This window comes from Vulpes lagopus, chromosome 3, assembly GCF_018345385.1.
Source record: "Vulpes lagopus strain Blue_001 chromosome 3, ASM1834538v1, whole genome shotgun sequence".
NCBI classification, from domain to species: Eukaryota; Metazoa; Chordata; class Mammalia; order Carnivora; family Canidae; genus Vulpes; species Vulpes lagopus.
This window is the reverse complement of record NC_054826.1, coordinates 73316914-73337303: the sequence shown is the minus strand read 5'-3', so window position 1 is coordinate 73337303 and position 20390 is coordinate 73316914. Positions and strand designations below refer to the sequence as shown.

The 20390-nt window shown below is 35.4% G+C and overlaps 1 protein-coding gene across 2 annotated transcripts in view; it reads right to left on the bottom strand.

Moving 5' to 3' along the window:
- The window catches only part of JMJD1C (jumonji domain containing 1C), a 325530-nt gene that overhangs the window by 177281 nt on the left and 127859 nt on the right, over nt 1-20390 (bottom strand). For both annotated transcript variants that reach the window (XM_041746944.1, XM_041746940.1), the window contains exon 2: nt 4224-4388. Coding sequence is in view for 1 of the 2 variants with exons in the window: in XM_041746940.1 (XP_041602874.1) it covers nt 4224-4388 (165 nt within the window). In the remaining variant the exon portion in view is untranslated. The remainder of the gene's footprint in view (nt 1-4223; nt 4389-20390) is intronic.

The following is a 20390-nucleotide window of genomic DNA, read 5'->3' as shown; positions in this document are numbered from 1 at the left end:
TAAAATAATCAGAGATGCAAAGATTTACATGTTTATCACAATATTTACCAATTATTTATAATCACAAAAAATTAGGAACAGTATCAAACATTAGGGAAACAGATCATTATAAGATGAAATACTATGTAGCCATTAAAAACTGTTAAAATTATGACCTGTGAAGAGAAATGAATACATTGCAACATCAAGTAAAAAGAGTAGGATCTACAATTTTAATGCAGTCTTAGCTAAAACTATGATTAGCTAAAACTATGATTAGGTCTTGTTGCTTATTTATTAGTTTTATTATGTGGAAGGGCACATACAATCTTTAGGGCTTTCTATATATAAGATCATATCATCTGCAAACAGAGAGAACTCTACTTCTTCCTTTCCAATTTAGATGCCTTTTTTCTTTTTCTTGTCTACCTGAACTAGCTAGAATGCTGTGTTGACCAGAAAAGTGTCCTCTTCGTCTTATACCCAGTCTCAGAGAAAAAGCTTATAGTCTTTCACAAGTGAGTATGATTGTTAGCTAAGCATAAGGATATAAAATCAACACATAAAAATCCATGTGTTTCTATACTCTAATAATGAACAATCTGAAAATGAAATTATCAAGTTGATTCCACTTACAATAACTTCAAGAAGAGTAAATTACTGAGTAATTGACCAAGTAAGTGAAAGACTTGTACAGTGAAAACTACAAAATACTGCTTAAAAATTTTAAAGAAAACATAAATAAATGGAAAGACATCTTGCGGTCATGAATTGAAAGGCTTATTATTAAGATGTCAATACTACCCAAAGTAACCTATAATGCAACCTCTATCAAAATCCCAGTTTCAGGCTGAAGTAAAAGTGTCCATCCTGAAACTCAAACAGAATTTCAAGGGACACTGAATATCCAAAAGAGTCTTGAAAAAGAACAAAGTTGGAATACTCACATTTCCTGATTTCAAAATTTACTACAAGTTACATGGAGTGCCTGAGTCGCTCAGTCATAGTTGAGTGTCTGACTCATGATTTTGGTTTAGGTCATGATATTGAGCCCTGTGTCTGGCTCTGCACTAAGCAAGGAGTCTGCTTGGAATTCTTGCTTGAAATTCTTGCTTTCCGTCTGACCCTCCCCCCACTCACAAGCACACACTCTCAAATAAATAAATCCTTAAAAAAAAACTTACTACAAAGCTACAGTAATCAAAACAGTATGGTGCTGGCACAAAAACAGACATACAGATTGATGGAATAGAGAGACCAGAAATAAACACCAGTATATATGGTCAAATAATTCTTGCACAAGGTGCCAACACTATTCAAAAGAAAAAGGAAAGTTTTTTCAACAAATGGTAATAGGAAACTGGATATCAACAAGCAAATGGAAGAAGCTGAACACTCACCTAAAACCATAAGCAGAAATTAGCTCAAAATAGATCAAAGGCCTACATATAAAGCCTAAATGAGAAAACTCATGATGTGGGATTTAGCAATGATTTCTTGGATATGACACCAAAGGCATGGGTAACCAAAAAATAAATAAATAAACTGGACCATAAGAACATTAAAAAACTTTGTGCAACAAAAGACACTGTCAACAGAGTAAAAAGGCAACCACGGAATTGAAGAAAATGTTTGCAGATTCCATCTAATAAGGGATTAATACACAGAATATATAGAGAACTGCTAGAACTAAACAAATAAAAACCTGATTAAAAAATGAGTAAAACTTAAGACATTTCTCCAAGGAAAATAAATAAATAGCATATAAGCACCAAAAAAGATGCTCAATATCATTAATCATTAGTAAAATGTAAATCAAAACCACAAGGAGGTACTACTATCTTGTGCTAATTAGGATGGCTATTATCAAAAACTAAAACCAACAAGTACTGCCAAGAATACTCGGCAATGGAAATGCAGTAGAAAACAGTATGGCAGTTACTCAAAAGGTTTAAAAATACAACTACCGTATGATCCAGCAATTCCATTTCTTCAGCAATTCCAAAAGAATTGAAAGCATGGTCTCAATGAGATATAGGTACACCTATGTGCACAGCAGCATTATTCACAATAGCCAAGAGGTGGAAGCAACATAAAGGTCCCTCAACAAACGAATAAATAAAATGTGGGACATACATACAGTGAAATATTATTCAGCCTTATAAAAGGAAGGAAATTGTGGCACAGGCTACAACATAAAAATGAACCTCACAGACACTATGCTGAGTGAAATATGCCAATCACGAAAAGAAAATACTGTATTTGAGTATTTTCTGTGAGTGAAAATACTCACTTCTACTGAGGTACAAAGTAGTCAAAAGCCTAGAGACAGTAAAATGGTAGTTGCTAGGAGCTGGGAAAAAGACGGAATGGGGAGTTGTTTAATAGGTATGCAGTTTCAGTTCTGCAAGATGGAGTAAGTTCTATAGATGGATGATTGTACAACAACGTGAGTGTACTCCATGCCTCAGAACTTTATACTTAAAAATGATTAAAGTCGAAAATTTTATGTTAAGCATATTTTATCATTTTTAAAAATTCTTCAATTCTATGATGGAAAAAAAAGCAGAGAAATACTTTCTAAGATAATATGTCTAAAAAAGTCAAAGAAGTTGGCTATTCCTTGGTGATGAAAACAGAATGATGATGATATTCTTCTACTTTATACCATTTAGCATTTTCCAATTTTTTAATGTATACTTTGTATAAGAAAAAATAAGCTGAATTTTAAAAAGAGGTTACATAATTAAATATTTTGTAAGGTTAAAAGGTTTTCAACAGAAATAAATTTCTAAAATAATGGACAAAAATTATTAAACTATTTTCTTATAGAAATTTTCTCCCAATCAGTAATTTATGAATTAATTATGAAGTAATAGGAATTCATCTTGATTTTAAAAATTATCTCTAAAACAGGGCAAAGGTTTTCTAAAGTTCTATTTATTCTTTAACTATGATACTGAGGCATACTCTCAAGTATTAGTGTTGTTACTGCTTCCTGCTTGTGAGGTTTTTTATACAAAATTCACATATTTTAACCAATTTTTTAGTTAAAGTTTATAAAATAAAAAACACGTTAGTCATGGCTTTAAAGGCTTCATATTGACAATTCAGCATATTCATTCAACAAGTATTTCTTAATATCTATCCTAGATAAAATTATCTTGTTTTGCTAGAGCAGTAACATATCTTGCCAAAACTACAGTTTATAGATATTATCTTCCATCTTTTGATATTATATGTATTTTCTTTGAAAATATTAGTTCACTGCATTCTCTCTTCCCCTCCCTGCATTTTCTTTTTAACCACTATCTCCTCAGACTTTCAAAGGTCTAACTCACTGAAAGAGAAAATGGATAGGCACTATAATTATTAACAATAAAAACTATCCTTGTCAATAGTTAATTTGTGTTAAAAAAAAATCTGAAAGTTACTCACCCTTTTTAGGTATTTATACCAAACACCTAAAAAATATTTCTTTGATATCAATGTAAGAAAATTATTTCATTCAAACACATATAGCACAGTTGTTAAACATATAGGGATTTCTTCCTAATAGAACTATCTTATTTAGTTAGGTTTCTTTTTTTTTTTTTTTAAGTTTATTTTTTTTTTAGTAATCTCCACACCCAATGTGGGGCTTGAACTCACGACTCAGAAATCCAAGAATCACATGTTTTTCTAACTGAGCCAGTCAGGCTTCCTTAGTATGTTTCTTTTACAAAAACCCTTCAAAGTAGCAGAGAATTTTATGAAATCTTTATTTCTTAAATAGAACACTTTCTGATATAAAGCAATCTTACCTATTATGCAAATATATAATTTCACACTAAATACCTGCTATCATCCACAATGAATTCAATTTTTATTAAATTTAACAAATCAAGAAAAATTACATGCTAATGAATGCTTTATAAAATATACCCTCTTATCGTCTACTACAAAGTCTCAATCTTGTAAAACTGTGCCACATTACAGACAAACCAGTCAATTATTTGTAAATAACCATTAATCTAATTTATGTTTCTAACTGGATAAATTATTTGTAGAGTAAATATGCTAAAATAGTACTAACAAAAAGTTGTTTAAGAAAATAAAAGCCGTATTTTTATATTTCTGCCAGATACCTCAGAGACTCTTCAGGAGTAACCTATGATCACCAAGATAAATCTGAACTAATATTCAGTTTTTGTTCTTTTAAAACAAACAACTGAAATGTTTCATTAAACAGGAACAGATCTTACCAATGCAGGCCACTGAATTTGTTTGTTCTTTGATCCCTGAGTCTGGCTAGGGTCGACTCTTCTGGCCCAGATTAAGTGGTATTCCACCAAGAAAGTTGAAAAATCTTCATATACTTTAACCCACTCTCGTTTATCCCATTCAAGGTCATCAAATTCCACATACACCTACAGAAAAGAACACATAATATTCCATGAGCAATATAGAATATGATATATATATATTTTAAAGATTTATTTATTTATTTTAGAGAGTGAGAGCTGAGGGGGAAAGGCAGAGGAAGAGGGAGAGGGAGAAGAGAAGTCTCAAGCAGACTCTGAGCTGAGTGTGGAGTCCCACACAAGGCTTGATCTCCTACACTGAGATCATGACCTGAGCCAAAACCAACAGACCCTTAACCAACTGCACCACCTGGGTGCCCCCAAAGTGTATTTTAAAATATAATCCATGAAAATTGAATTAGAAAAAGACATTACCAAATACATTATTTGAATGAACATTTCTCTTTAAATCAAGTTAGTATGATTTGACTTTCTCATTAATCACATTAGAACTCCCTACTTATTGTATGTCAAGAAGATAAAGCACACATTTATTAAAGAAAAGCAAATTACATAATGTTAGTACAGACTGGCTGGTATCTACTAAACACATACTAAAGACTAAGTGAATACTGATGACTCTAGGAGCAGAGGTTGGGAAATATTTAAATATTTTAGGCTTTGCAAACTATATGGTATCTATCATACATGCTTACCTCTGATTTTATAGTATAAAAGCAGCCAGAGGTAATATTAATATGTAAACAAAAGGGTCTGGCTTTGTTCCAATAAAACTTTACAAAGACAGGTGGCAATTCAAGGATGGTTCAACATATGACCATCAGTGCAATATACCACATTTATAGAATGGAGGAAATATATTACATGATCATCTTGCTTGGCAGAGAAAAAGCATTTGACAATCTCAACATTTTGCATGATAAAAAAAAACTCCAAGTAGGAATGAAAGGAAAAAACAACACTCCGCAACTAACAGCATACTCAGTGTGAAAGCCTGAAAGCTTTTCCTCTAAAATAGAAACAAGGATGGTAATATTTGGAAAACCAAAGGTGACTCTCTTACATCCATTCATTCAACACCTTCTTCTCCCACTCTTATCCTTTTTCATTCACAACCTAAGATCATTTCCACACAGAACTGTTTTATGAGTTTTCTTGGAGGTATTCTTTTCTTCTACGTATCTAGTGCTCCCTTACATCTGAAGTTTCACTTTCTCCTCATTTAAATCCTGTTTGTTCTTATGACCCAAGTTCTTCCAGAATGTTTATAACCCCCACTCCACTCAAATTTACCTTTGAACTCCTAAAGCAGTTATTTTTCGTATAGTTTATATTAGTATATAATCAAATTCTGCCTAATATTGTTCATATATAATGAGAATATTTCTATATTATGGCTGCAAAGTCACTGACAGTAAAGCTGTTACAGTATCCAGTACAGTGCTGCTTACATGTGAAGTATTTAATAAATATTAAGTATGTCCTGATTCTTGCAATCACTGACTTTTAAATATGGACACAAACTGGTATTATGTTTGGTTCTGAGGTATTTGTGGAAGTTAGTTAGATACACTAAAGAAGAATACACTGTTCAAAAAGTTAACATCTATTCCTAGTTATCTATGCCAAGTCAGAGCAGGAGCCCAAGTCAAGGAAGGAGCCAACAAAACTGTTGGCTTCTTCTAAAAATGCATCCTAAGGGTTTGAGCTGAGGTCTACCTGAGGTTAATGCAGTTTCAACTATACCAATTTCTCTATCAGCTGAAATCTTTTGTAAGAGTATTACTAAACTGAGTTATAAATGGACTTTTGAAAACTACAGAAAACTGAAGCAGAAAATGCTCACAATGGGACACCTAAGTGGCTCAGAAGTTGAGTGTCTGCCTATGGTTCAGGGAGTGATACTGGGATCTGAGATCAAGTCCCATATCAGGCTCCTTGCACAGAGACTGCTTCTCCTGTCTCTGCCTCTCTCTGTGTCTCTCACGAATAAGTAAATAAAATCTGTAATAGAAAAATGCTCATGAAAACCTAAGTGCTACTATCTTTGCTTTCCCCTCATGGACAATAATATGTGGTCTTAGTGACAAAACATTTCAGTCAAGAACCTAAGAAGCCAAGGTTTTAAACATTTCCCTACCCTAATAATGTAAATTCTTCCAAATGCAAAGTCCTTGATAATGAAATTAAAGTTTCCAGCATGAAGTGAACTTTCTAAACTCATAGCTTATCTGGCATGGACAGTGTCACTGACAGTTTTAGAAATCCACTAGGACCCTGGGAACAAAGGAAATGAAATTCTTTTCCTTTGCTATATAGCCAACTTACCTTCACATTATCAAACCAGTGAAGGGTTTGAATGTCAATAGATAAGATAGATAGACACTAAAATAAGCTAGCCTGTTACTGTTTCATGGATTCTGGCGAAAGACATGAGACTCCTAGGACTTTATTACTTAGAGCAAAGGTTACATTAAAGCAAAGTAAAAGTTTATTGTTTGTGCTGGCCTCATGCCTCCCAAGACCCATGAAAAGGATGCCAATAGCCCAAAGATGAACACTTGTGCACATAGAGAGTTGTCATAGGAGAGGAACACTGATCTTGCCCCCCCCCTGGGGGGGGGGCTTTTATAATAGAACAAGCCTGCTATTTGGAGGAAGTTATTACTTCAATCTCCACTGTTGCTCACTACAAACACAACTCTGGGAAATGGCCCAGATAAAGAGTGGTCAGGGTTTTCCATGTTTGGTATATCTAGCAAGAATATGCAGGGATGCTTAGTGCCCAAATTGGATTATCTATACCAATACAGGTAAGATTTTGTATATTGGCTAACTGAATGAGTAACTAATCTAGCCTTATGACGTACTAGTATGTATGTGAGGTGAGGTTTGAGGCATAGTTTCCTTCTATCTATCTGCAAACCTACCAAAAATACTATACACACACACACACACACACACACACACACACACACACACACTTACCTGGCTGTTTAATTTTATATTACTTTATATTGACTCCCACCTCATTCACCTCTACTGGGTCCTTCTATTTCCCCCTTACTAACTAAGGATACAAGATCCTTGAGGACAATAATTAGTATGCCTTCCTCTTGTTTTGTTTTTTTGTTTTTTATTCTTTGCATATCTAGTGTCTGGCATGGTGCCTAACTAAAGTGCTCAGCAAATGTTTTTGACTATCCAGCACCATGTAAAACATATACAAGTATAAATAAATGACTAGTTTGCAAAAAATTTTTTAAAAAAGGAGAAAAGGTCCTCCCGCCCCTGTCCCACTCAGTGCTGTTGAGTAGGGGCCCTGCCAGGAACTGACCAACTCTTCAAGGAGCCATAGTGTGTATATGTGCACAAGCAGGGGTAGAGGGGTGCATGGGGGTCTGTGCCCAGGCATTATCCCCTAACCCCTGGGGAGGGTGAGGCAGGGCAGGGACAGTCTCTGGGGTCAGTCCCAGATGGGTGGTTACCTCCCCGTCCTCCACTCTAAACCTGGGGCCCTCAAATGGGGTGGGAGGGCTGGGGTGGGGGCCCTCCTAGTGGGGTTTGGGGGGTTGGGCTCCTGAATGTACCATAATCGCTGTATGAAATATTAAAAAGTCTAAAGTGAAAAAAAAATTCAACATGAAAATAGTTGCTTCATTTACGAATTAATCACTACATTCATAATTCTGTAGGAAAAAAGAAAATTTCACTCAATAAACACTTCTGATTGCATATTAGAGCCTATCATTATGAACAGTGGGAATTCAGAAATGAGAGATAATACATCAAGAGTTAACGGCTATGGACAGTGTGATTACCATAAGAGTGAATATGTGAGAAAAAAGCTCAGCAAAATAACCATTAAAAATAATTATTTCATAGTGAACATGTGGTAAATACTTTTTTTTAGCCCAAGATACAAAACAGTGATTTCGAAGAACTGGTCTCTAGGTAATTAAAAACCTCACATATTTCTTTTAATACATGTCTTTTACAACAGGTCTCAACATGTACCAATTCTGTTTTATATATGCCTAAGAGCAGGCACTGGGTCCTGTCAGACTGCCAGAGGAACCATTAGCAACATAAAAGAAGTATAAGACTATCACACGATGCAGTTTCTGTTAAGTGACCCATTAAAATTAACCTAACCTTTAAACTCCTCAAACATAGGGCACCTTAGTGGCTCAGTTGGTTAAGTATCTGACTTCCAGCTCAGGTCAGGATCTCCGGGTCCTATGATCAAGCCCTGCACCAAGCCCCACAACTGGCTTTTATGTGCTCAGCGGGGAATCTGCTTCTCCCTCTTCCTCTGCTTCTCTCCCCACTCCTGCTCATTCTCTCAAATAAAAATAAAATCTTAAAAAAATAAACTCTTCAGACACAATTACCATCTATGTGGAGAATGTATTTTTTTCTTGTACACAGCTTGATTGCTTGAAAGTGGCAAATGGATACTAGTCACTTGGACACCTACATTCAACTTACACATACCAAAATAATAGCATATTAAAGCTAAGAATAATTATTTTTGTCTAAATTGTAATTTTGGCCCTGCCACTTTATTTTAGGACTTCTCAATAAGCCACAATCTTTATCTGCAAATGTTATACAGTTAATTGGGGAAAAATAATATGGGAATAGTAAAAATATCAGCTATATAAAATTATACTAATATAGCAATTTGAAAAAAATATTTCAGCTTAGTATGATGGACGTTTTTGGAGTTAAAATTCATTAATAATTATCAAAAAATGTTTGAAAACTCCTAGGAGAAGAAAGCTTATATTCTCTCACAATATACTATTTTCACTGATATTTATAAAGAAAATTAAAATTACATAATTATTGCCACTGTAAAATCAAGTGATAAAAACAAATTTATCTAAAAGCACTCTAAAAGTAAGAGTGATCTGCATGATGTCATGTGAGAATGGTGAAGAGCTCCTAGGTTTGGTTCTGTCAAAACCAACAAGCAACCATGGGCTAAAACTATTTAGCCTCTAAAGAACTTTTTGTGTTAAAAATAAAACATTAGACTATATTAACATTCCTCAAACTATACATTATAGAATTGTCATTTCTTTATATATAAATAAGCATTAGGGAAGCCAAATAAGTTATGAACAATCATAAACTAATAAGTTACAAATGTCTAACTTTATTGGAGGTCTTCTCAAGGTTTTTAATAATGCCAATGTTTACTGTGATTAAGAGAGTTTATACCATGAGATCTTCCCCAATATATATGTCCATAAAATCTCCTATTATGAGATACCTAATAGAATATTTCTCTATAAAATAGCAGTATCGGGATCCCTGGGTGGCGCAGCGGTTTGGCGCCTGCCTTTGGCCCAGGGCGCGATCCTGGAGACCCGGGATCGAATCCCACATCAGGCTCCCGGCGCATGGAGCCTGCTTCTCCCTCTGCCTGTGTCTCTGCCTCTCTCTCTTTCTCTCTGTATGACTATCATAAATAAATAAAATTTAAAAAAAAAAGCTTTTTAAAAAAAATAAATAAAATAAAATAAAATAAAATAAAATAAAATAGCAGTATCGGTGGGGGGGGGGGGGAATGGGCTAGTTTTTCCACAAGATTTACCTATCTATATAAATCTATATAAATAATTCTGTGAGGGCAGCCCTGGTGGCTCAGCAGTTTAGCGCCACCTTCAGTCCGGGGCCTGATCCTAGAGACCCGGGATCAAGTCCCTCGTCAGGCTCCCAGCATGGCGACTAGTTTTCCCTCTGCCTTTGTCTCTGCCCCCCCCGCCCCCCCCCCCCGTGTCTCTCATGATTAAACAAAATCTTTTTTAAAAAATAATTTTGTGATAACCAATGGGGTGGGGAGCTTAAAACTTGGTCATCTCTGCCCAAATACTGAAAAAATTCTAAATGTGGGAGTGGGAGCGCCTGGTTGATTGGGTGGGTTAAGTGTCTGACTCTTGATTTTAGCTCAGATTGTGATTTCAGGGTCCTGTGATAGAGCCCATGTTGGGCTCTGCGCTCAGCACAGTCTGCTCTGGATTCTTTCTTTTCCTCTCTCTATGCCCCTATCCCCCAGCTCACAGCTCGCTCACTCTTGCCCTTAAATAATAAAATCTGTCAAAATTAAACTTCAAATGTAATATTACATTTATGGGGTTTAGAATATAACATAGTAAAGTCCAAAACTTTTTTACTGAAAACATAAATACTGACCTATGCTTTGATAACCAGAATCTTTAACCACGGCCTAAAGTTCATACATTTAAAAAATCAGATTACCAAATTAAAAATATAATATGACAGATTTACCTCCTTCTCTAAAAAATAAAGCACACTTATCTCAAAAGACAGACTGTAAGGGATGCCTGGATGGCACAGTCCTATAAGTGCCTGACTCTTGGTTTCAGCTCAAGTCATGATCTTAGGGTAGTGAAGCTGAACCCCATGTTGGGTTCTCCACTCAGCAGGGACATTATTTCCCCCAAAACACCCTTCCCAGATACATCACAATGGGGGTTAGGATTTCATAACCTGAAATATTGAGTCCATAATAACAGCAATTAAAATCTGAGCATTTACACTGTGTCTGGCAAGGTTTTTGGTTTTTGTTTGGTTTTTTAAAGATTGTATTTACTTATTCATGAGAGACACAGAGGGAGAGAGGCAGAGACACAGGCAGAGGGGAAGCAGGCTCCATGCGGGGAGCGCGATGCCAGACTCTATCCCAGGACTCCAGGATGGTGCCCTGAGCCGAAGGCAGATGGGCTTAACCACTGAGCCACCCAGGTGTCCCCTGGCAAGGTTTTACAGAAAAGAAAAATAAGGCATAGGAAAGTTAAGCAACTTAATAGCTTTTAGACAATTATGTCAATAATGATACACAAATGAAAACACCTAGTTTAGTTCTCTGTATTTTTTTGGTAGCACACTGAAAAACCTAAGAACTGCTGAATAGCTCAGGAGGAGGAAAACCATCAGTTCAGTTTTTTAACATCAGGTTGCCTGACAGAACAGTAATTTCTGGACATTTGAAAAAGTGAAAGAGAGAAACAGCTTGATCAAACAAGAAGGAAAAAACCTTCCAGGAACTCAAATTCTGAGAATGCTTTTAAAGCTTGGGAGTAAATCAATGAAGAAAGCTTTTCTATTGGTTAAGATTTTATTTATTCACGAGAAACACAGCGAGAGAGGCAGAGAAAGAAACAGGCTTCCCACAGGGAGCCCAATGTGGAACTGGATCCCAGGATCACGCCCTGAGCCAAAACAGACACTCAACTGTTGAGCCACCCAGGTGCCCCTATAGATTAAGAAAAAGAGGGTACCTAAGAATAGTTTACAAGTCTGAAGATATAAGGATGTAACTAGAGAGTTTAAAGGAGAGGGACAGCAATTGAAAAATATAAGGAAGAAAAATCCAAGTTAAACGCAAAGTCCTGTGTATTACAAATGCTTGTTAATACATATCCAACATAATTTATTTAGAAAAAGCCTGAAATTCTGGTTTTAATCTTTTGAGGTATAATTAGAGATTATACTAAGTATAATGTTTTTATAGAAAAGAGGTCAAATACAGAAGCTCCCATAAACGTATATATAATTCCAATTCCTAGGATTAATTTTTAAAGTAGGTTGGAAATCTTAGGAGACAACATGAATATCAATCATCTTCTAAGTATGTATTAGCTTTTGATTTCCTTTCCCTAACAGTTGCTTATTAGCCTCTTAAACTCAGTGCTAGAGCTCCACAGTTTTGAAAATGTACTTTCAATCATCCAACCGACAAATCTTTTCTGTAACTATTATTGCTACTGACTTTGGATCCAGTCATTCCTTTTAGATCTTTCTGTCCTAGCTACAAGAGACTTTGTTCCTTCCTTCTTAAAGAAGATAGACAAGGAGAGGAGAGGAATGACAGGAAAAGAAGTGTTCCTGAAATCATCCATTTAAGTTAGAATATATAATTCCAATGAAACATTATAGGTGTATAAGAATAAAATAGTGAATGATATTTTACAATTATATTACAACATGTAGTTTTAGTATTATACTTCACTTATTCTGTGGGATCAATGTATTTTATGCTGGTTGTCTAGAGAACATAAGGAATGTTTAAAACATTGTTTCTAAGGAAAAACTTACACTTAGTAAAAGATAACTGACTTAAAAATTTATTTGTGAAATATATCTGCTCACATTTTACTTTAAAAAATGAATGTGCGTATTATAATACATACCATTCAATTACACTAGGTATAGAATTTGAAAGTATAGTTTCCATTACAGGTTGAGCTTTAAGAAATTCACAACCAGGAAAATAAAATATCTGCCATAATACTTACAGATTCTAGAATAATGTCTTTCAACAGGTGAATAAACAAGTTGTGATACATTCATACAATAAATATTACTCAGCAATAGAAAGAAATGGATTCTCAAGACTATCAAGCCATTAAGACCTGAATGCATAAGAATACAAACTGCTAAGTTAAAGAAGTTATTCTGAAAAGGCAATATGCTATATGAATCCAACCATATGAAGTTCTGCAAAAGGCATAATTAAAGGGACAACAAAAGGATCAATAGCTGTCAATTGTTTGCTGGTGGATGAGGGCATATATTTGGAACACAGGGCATTTTTTTGGACAATATAACACTGTATATGATACTATAATGGCTGATCAATGACACATTTGTCAAAACCCATAGAATTATACAACACAAAGAGTGAACTGTAATGTAAACTATGGACTGTAGTTAATAACAACACATAAATATTGTCTCATCAGTTGTAAGAAATTAGTAATAAGGGAAAAGTGTAAGGGGTTTAAGCGTGATGAGGTATACAGAAACTGTACTTTCCACTCAATTCTGCTGTGAACTTAAAACCATTCTAAAAAAAATAAAGGCTATTATTTTTTTAAAATACAGTTTATTCTTTTTTTGAAATGGGCTGTGATATTGCATGTAATACGTTCATTTAAAATAATCAGAAAGCAAGTTACTTGTGTCAAAATCAGATTTTAGTATCACAAGAAGGTATATAATCAGTTCATACATTAAGTGAAAGAACTGAGGATGGAAAATAACTTCAGAGCAGGGACTCTATGCAGTTCAGTGCCTTTCATAATGCACAACTACATGCAATAAGGAACTAATACAACATCCTTGAAGAATCCAGGGGATGCAAGGTACAGATAAACCATTAAGATTCAACATTATTCATAATAAAACCTAACTATAGCCTCAGTACTCTTGATGGGGAAAGAGGGAGAATTATAAATTTATTGCCTTGTTCTTGAAGCCAAAAGTTAGCATGGAAGGCTCCAAAAGTACAATAAATTGTCTTTACATTTTAATACAGATCCAGCAATGGATTTTCTAACCATAATAGGTAGAGAACCTAAAGCTAGGTCAAGTAAGCAAAGGTGTCCTCCACATTTTGATCTTTCTTCCATAGGTTATACTCTTTGTTTACACAATACACACACACACACACACACACACACACAGCTCTCTATTCCCAAAAACATGTGAAAGACAATTTGGAAGCGCAGGAAATTTGAATGGTTTCAGATTCAACTGAAGATCAAAGAAAGTGAGGTGTCAGAAAGTCCACATGATCTCCCCTAGCTACGCACCAAGGACCTGTGATAATTGTGTGATAATTGTGTCTTGGTACATAGCATATATGGGTGAAACATATAACAATGGCTTTGCAATGGCCCTTTGTAGTCACACCTATTATCCCTGAACAAGTAGAAAATCAGCAAAGCATGTGATAAGAACGAATGGTCTGAAATGCTTGACAAAAATGATAGGCCCGTTTTCAATTAAAAAAAAGAGAGAGAGAGTTGGAATCTCAAGTTTCTTAGAAAAATAGAAAAAATAAAACACCTACACCTCAAATGGGTGCTCAACCTTAGTAGGTGTCTTTATTCAGACACCATATATTCTAGTACAATAAAAAATGTTAGTTTTAAATTTTTTTTTAATTTACTTATTGATGAGAGACAGAGAGAAAGAGAGGCAGAGACACAGGCAGAGGGAGAAGCAGGCTCCATGCAGGGAGCCCGACATGGGACTCGATCCCGGGTCTCCAGGATCATGCCCTGGGCTGAAGGCAGTGCTAAACTGCTGAGCCACCTGGGCTGCCCCAGTTTTAATTATAATATTGGATGACTTAAATGCTTACGTGCTACTGAAGTCTCAAGAACTTGGTGGCTGAAATTTTGTTCCCCAATATTTCTATAATACTTTATGCTGGCACTGTCTTCAGACCTCAGGTTGGTAGGAAAAGCCATGTATAACTCTCCAAATAAAAATTTGGATACTGAATACTATAGTTGGCTGAGAGTATAAAAGTATTAAAGACCATCTGATTACCTTTTAATAATACACTAGTAGTATTTAATTAAGTACTAATAGAATTCTGAATTGAATAAAAAGGTATTTCATTCTGATGGCCTTTTTCATTTTTTTTTAACTTACTAGTATTTAAAAATAATGCCTAGAATCTACTTGAAAGAGTCATAAATGTTTTGGCCTTACAATTCATGGGATTTTGCACGTCAGGATTATTTTGAAACAGGACAGGGCAGCCCCGGTGGCTCAGCAGTTTAGCGCCGCCTTCAGCCCAGGGTGTGATTCTGGAGACCCAGGATCAAGTCCCATGTCACACTCCCTGCATGGAGCCTGTTTCTCCCTCTGCCTCTCTTTCTCTCTGTGCCTCTCATGAATAAATAAATAAAATCTTTAAAAAAAAAAAAAAAAGAAAAAAGAAAGAAACAGGACAGATGATTTATGGAATCTTCCCACAAGTATGTCCTAACCCTTATAAATGACAGAATAGAGCCACAGAAAGGGATGTGATCAACTACTTCCATTTTTTTTTGGTACTCAAATTATTTAACTGTATCAAAGATGTCTTCATTGAGAAATTCTTTTACAATCAGTAGTAGTCAAAGGGATCAAATAAAAAGAGATGATGAAACATTGTTTTAAAAAGAGACAATGAATGTTCGCCTTTATTAAGTTATTCAGTTTTAATACCGTAACTTAGCCTCCAAGTTTTCTAAATTTTTCAACCACAGTGAATTTTTACCTCTTTTACACTCCATCTCTCCAGACCTTGTCATCTTCCAGAACTACTCCATATCAGAAATCTTTTTTCTTTTTCTTTTTTTTTTAGAGAGGGAGGGGGAGAGGGACAGAAGGAGAGGGGCAGGGAGAGAGAGAATCTTAAGCAGGCTCCATGTCCAGCGCAGAGCCCAACATGGGACTGATCTCACAACCTGAGATCATGACCTGAGCTGAAATCAAGAGTTGGGCACTTAACCAAGTGAGCCACCCAGGTGCCCCAACAGAAATCTTTAACAATCTATTATTTCTAGGATGCCTGGGTCACTCAGTGGTTGTCTGCCTTTGGCTCAGAGCATGATCCTAGAGTCCAGGGATTGAGTCCCGCATCAGGCTCCCTGCAGGGAGCCTGCTTCTCCCTCCCTCTCTTTATGTCTCTGTCTCTCTCATGAATAAAAAAATAAAATCTTTTTTAAAAAATCTATTATTTTCTTCTGTCCCTCATTTCACATTGACCTTGAGTATTCCATTTTCAATGTCTACCAACCATTCATTCATTCAGCAAATACTGATTAAGGATACCACTCAGTACATGCAGTCATACCTCTTTTTCAACTCACCTGAACCTTACATAGTCTTTTATCAGGTTTCTGAACTTCCTTGCTTTAAAAAGCATTTCAGAAGTCTGCTTCTCAAAAACAATATTCTATCACTTGAACTAAACCAGAAGTCTCTTTTTCTATCATCTTGCAATGCACTTACACAACTACCAATGTATTTAGTAGTCTAGTCTTGAAATCGCTTGTATATTCTCAACTAAATTATGTCAGTTAATGGTACTGATCCAATTTAGAAAATAAGGAATGAAAAACAAAATTGGCTTGGTCTCAAGTGGTAGAAAACTGAATTTATTATTATAACTCTTTTGGAGTCATGTTTTTTGAGCCATGATAACATGGTTACCATTTAAAGCCTTAATCTTCCTTCAACTATAAAGGTTAGTTCTCTCTTGCAGATTAAAGTATGAGTTGAAAAATATGAGAAAAATACATGAAGAATATCCCTTATCTCAAAAAAATCCCCAAACAATCTGCACTCTTGAGGCTATATGAATATTCTGACTAAATATACCTATATCCCTAAAAGAAGTACAAAATATATAAAAGATTCTATTAGGGTGAGTCAATAATCTAGTTCAATGAAGAATGACCTCTGACTGAAGCTAAGATGAAGAACCAAAGCCCAACAACCAAAGTACCAGAGAGAGGTGGGAAGTCTTGGGTGGGAAGAGCATGCAAACTCCTGGTCCTAATTAAAATAGTTGGTAGGATTTAAAGATAAGAAAAAATAGACAACATACAGAGAAATCTATCAAAATACTAGAATGTGTATGTGAAAATTGTTAAAACACTAATAAAAGAAACCAAAGGTTCCCAATATATGGACAGATACACTGTTCATTAATTTAAAGACTCAATATTAAAAAATAAATTTGGGGATCCCTGGGTGGCTCAGCAGTTTGGCGCCTGCCTTTGGCCCAGGGCGCGATCCTGGAGTCCCGGGATCGAGTCCTGAGTCGGGCTCCCAGCACAGAGCCTGCTTCTCCCTCTGCCTGTGTCTCTGCCTCTCTCTCTCTCTCTCTCCCTCTCTCTCTCTCTGTCTATCATAAATGAATAAACCTTTAAAAAATAAAAAAAAATAAAAATAAATTCTTCCCTAAATTGAGCTATAGAGTCAAAGCAATTCCAACAAAATTCCTGTAGAATTTTTGCAGACTCTAAAATTTACATGGGAAGGGAAGAGAACAGAAGAGCCCAAACAATTTTGAAGAACAACAGAAAGGTGGAGGACTCACACTGGTTGGTTTCAATATTCACTATAAAGCTAGAGTAATAGAGTATGGTATTGCCAAATACATAGACACACAAATCAGTACAAGAGAATGAAGTCCAGAAACAGAATCCATACAAAACCAGTAAGTGACTTTTGACAAATGAACATATGTAATTCAAAGGAGATATTCTTTTTTTTTTATTTTTTTTATTTTTATTTATTTATGATAGTCACAGAGAGAGAGAGAGAGAGGCAGAGACACAGGCAGAGGAAGAAGCAGGCTCCATGCACCGGGAGCCCGATGTGGGATTCGATCCGGGGTCTCCAGGATCGCGCCCCGGGCCAAAGGCAGGCGCCAAACCACTGCGCCACCCAGGGATCCCCAAAGGAGATATTCTTTTCAACAAATGATGCTGGGATAATTACACATTCATATTCCAAATAAAAAACCCAACCAGAACTTCAATCCATTCTTCATATTATATGCAAAAATTAGACCCAAATAGTCTCAGACTTATACTTAAAAGGTAAAACTTTTTTTTTTTTAAAGGTAAAACATTTTGAAGAATAAAATCTTCAAAAGTTAGGGTTAGGCAAAAAATTCTTCAAAAGGACTTTAGAAGCACAAACCATAAAAGAAAAAATGTGACAAAATTAATTAGATGTCACCAAAATTTTAAGATTTTAAGAAGATGAAAAAAAAACATTTGAAAAAAGACTAGTATTCAGAATATATAAAGAACTTCCAAATCCAACAAAAAGAAAACCAATAAAAAAAAATGAGACAAGATCTGAACAGATCCTTCACTAAAGAAGATATACTAACAAGCTATGTCAAATAAGCACATGAAAAAGATACTCAAAATCATTAGTTATTAGAGAAATGCCAATAAAAAAACTACAATGAGATACCATTTTATATCTAACAGAGTGGCTTAAATTTCGGTCACATGAAATGAAAACTTATATTTACACAAGAATCTGAGTATGAATATATATAGCAGTTTTATTTTTAAAAGACAAAAGCCAGGAACAACAAAAATTGGGAATGGATAAACTATGGTACATCTAAATAATGAAATACTTCTCAGCAATAAAAAGGAACAAATACATGCAATAATATGGATGAATCTCAAATGTTTTTTTTTTTTAGATTTATTTATTTATTTATGATAGATATGGGGGGGGGGGGAGAGACACAGGCAGAGGGAGAAGCAGGCTCCATGCCAGGAGCCCAACGCGGGACTCAATCCCGGGGCTCCAGGATCGCGTCCTGGGCCAAAGGCAGGCGCTAAACCACTGAGCCACCCAGGGATCCCCTATTTGTTTTTTAAGATTTTATTTATTTATTCATGAGAGACCCAGACTGAGAGGCAGAGACACAGGCAGAGGGAGAAGCAGGCTCCATGCAGGGAGCCTGATGTGGGACCCAATCCCAGGACTCCAGGATCACGCCCTGGGCCGAATGCAGACGCTAAACCACTGAGCCACCCAGAGATCCCTCAAATGCTTTTAGATAACTGAAAGGAACCTGATTCAAAAGGCTACCTGTTGTATAATTCTATTCGTATGACATTCTGTGAAAGCAAAACAATAATGATTGAGAATTATGAGTTGTGCAAGGTTAAGAAGAGTGGACGGGATTTAAAGGTTTAACTACAACAGAGTGATAGCAAAAGGAAATTTTGTGGCAAAAGAATGAAACTGTTCTATATGTTGTTTGGGGTAATAGTCACATTACTATGCATTTATCCTAACTCAAAACTGCTAACCAAAGAAAAGGCAAGTTTTACTCTAATTAAAAAACTACAAGCTGTAAGTAGACAATTTAACTGAAAATCAAAGACAAATGAGCATCATAAAAAAAAACAAGCAGGTAGCCCGGGTGGCCTAGCGGTTTAGCGCCGCCTTCAGCCCAGGGCATGATCCTGGGTCCTGGGAACGAGTCTCGCATTGGGCTCCCAGCATGGAGCCTGCTTCTCCCACTACCTGTGTGTCTCTGTCTCTAATAAATAAATCTTTAAAAAACATACAAAAACTAAAACAAAACAAAAACAAGCTACTCTCTTCTCTTAAAGGCAATGATGTAATAGTATTATACTTACTGGGATTATACTGTAAGGTCTTATATGCCTTTAGGGGTAAAGGATAGAAGATTGAGATGGCAACTTCAAATGTAGGCTATCTCCTAATATGCTGGCAGGCCAAAAATTTCTACAATTATACCACATTATCATGACACAGGTTGATCCCAGGATTCTTTCTCCTTGAGAGAGGAAGGAAAAACCCATCTTAGTGAGTCCTCTGATATATCCACTTCCAACTTTCCCTTTTTCTGCTTTTAAAAGGCAAATGTGGAAACAGAGGTAAGGGTAAGGAAAAATATATAAAAATACTGAAAAAAAAAACCCACTGAAAACTAAATATATAATACATACTTCTCAAATGCCATATAACTGTTAATGAGGCAGCGTCTGTGGAAAGAGAAAGCATTAATAGAAAAGCATATCCCGAAATCAAAAGGACATAATTCTTGGGCCCAGAAAGTTTAGAATATGGAACCCTATCTATAAACTTGCAACTGAAAAAAAATAAAAAATAAAAAAATAAAAAATAAAAAAAAAAAAATAAATAACTTGCAACTGTTTTGTTTCCAGAGAGATCTTAGAATGTATATTCCAATTTTTCCAGTAGAAACTAATAGTGTCTTTTCATAATAGGCACAAGGGGGCACTGGAGCACAGAGCATTAAGCATATTTCTGCTACACCTCAGGACTCATCCTAGGACTGGGGAGTTGTGAGGGAGGAACAGCCAGTATGCATACTATATTTCCATTTCACAACATTTCTATTTTTAGTAAAAGAAAGATTTTACAAGACTGGATTTAAATGTACCCATTTTTTTCCGGCAAATTTATGAAATGAATTTTTCGTTCTATCAAACCTTATTAATAAAAATTGCCTTGATCTCTTAATTCTTATTAGGTCAACTATAATTCCAGAATATAATAAATTACCACAACAAAGTCCTTCAAATGAAAATCACTATTATTTACTGATATCACCTTTTAATCTATTACTCTTTGCTACTCTATGGTAAAAGCTACAAATACAAATTCACAAATAATTCTTCAACTACTTAGTATGCTAGATTAATGCCTCTTATTTTGTATATGCAGGCATACTTCATTTTATATACTTCACAG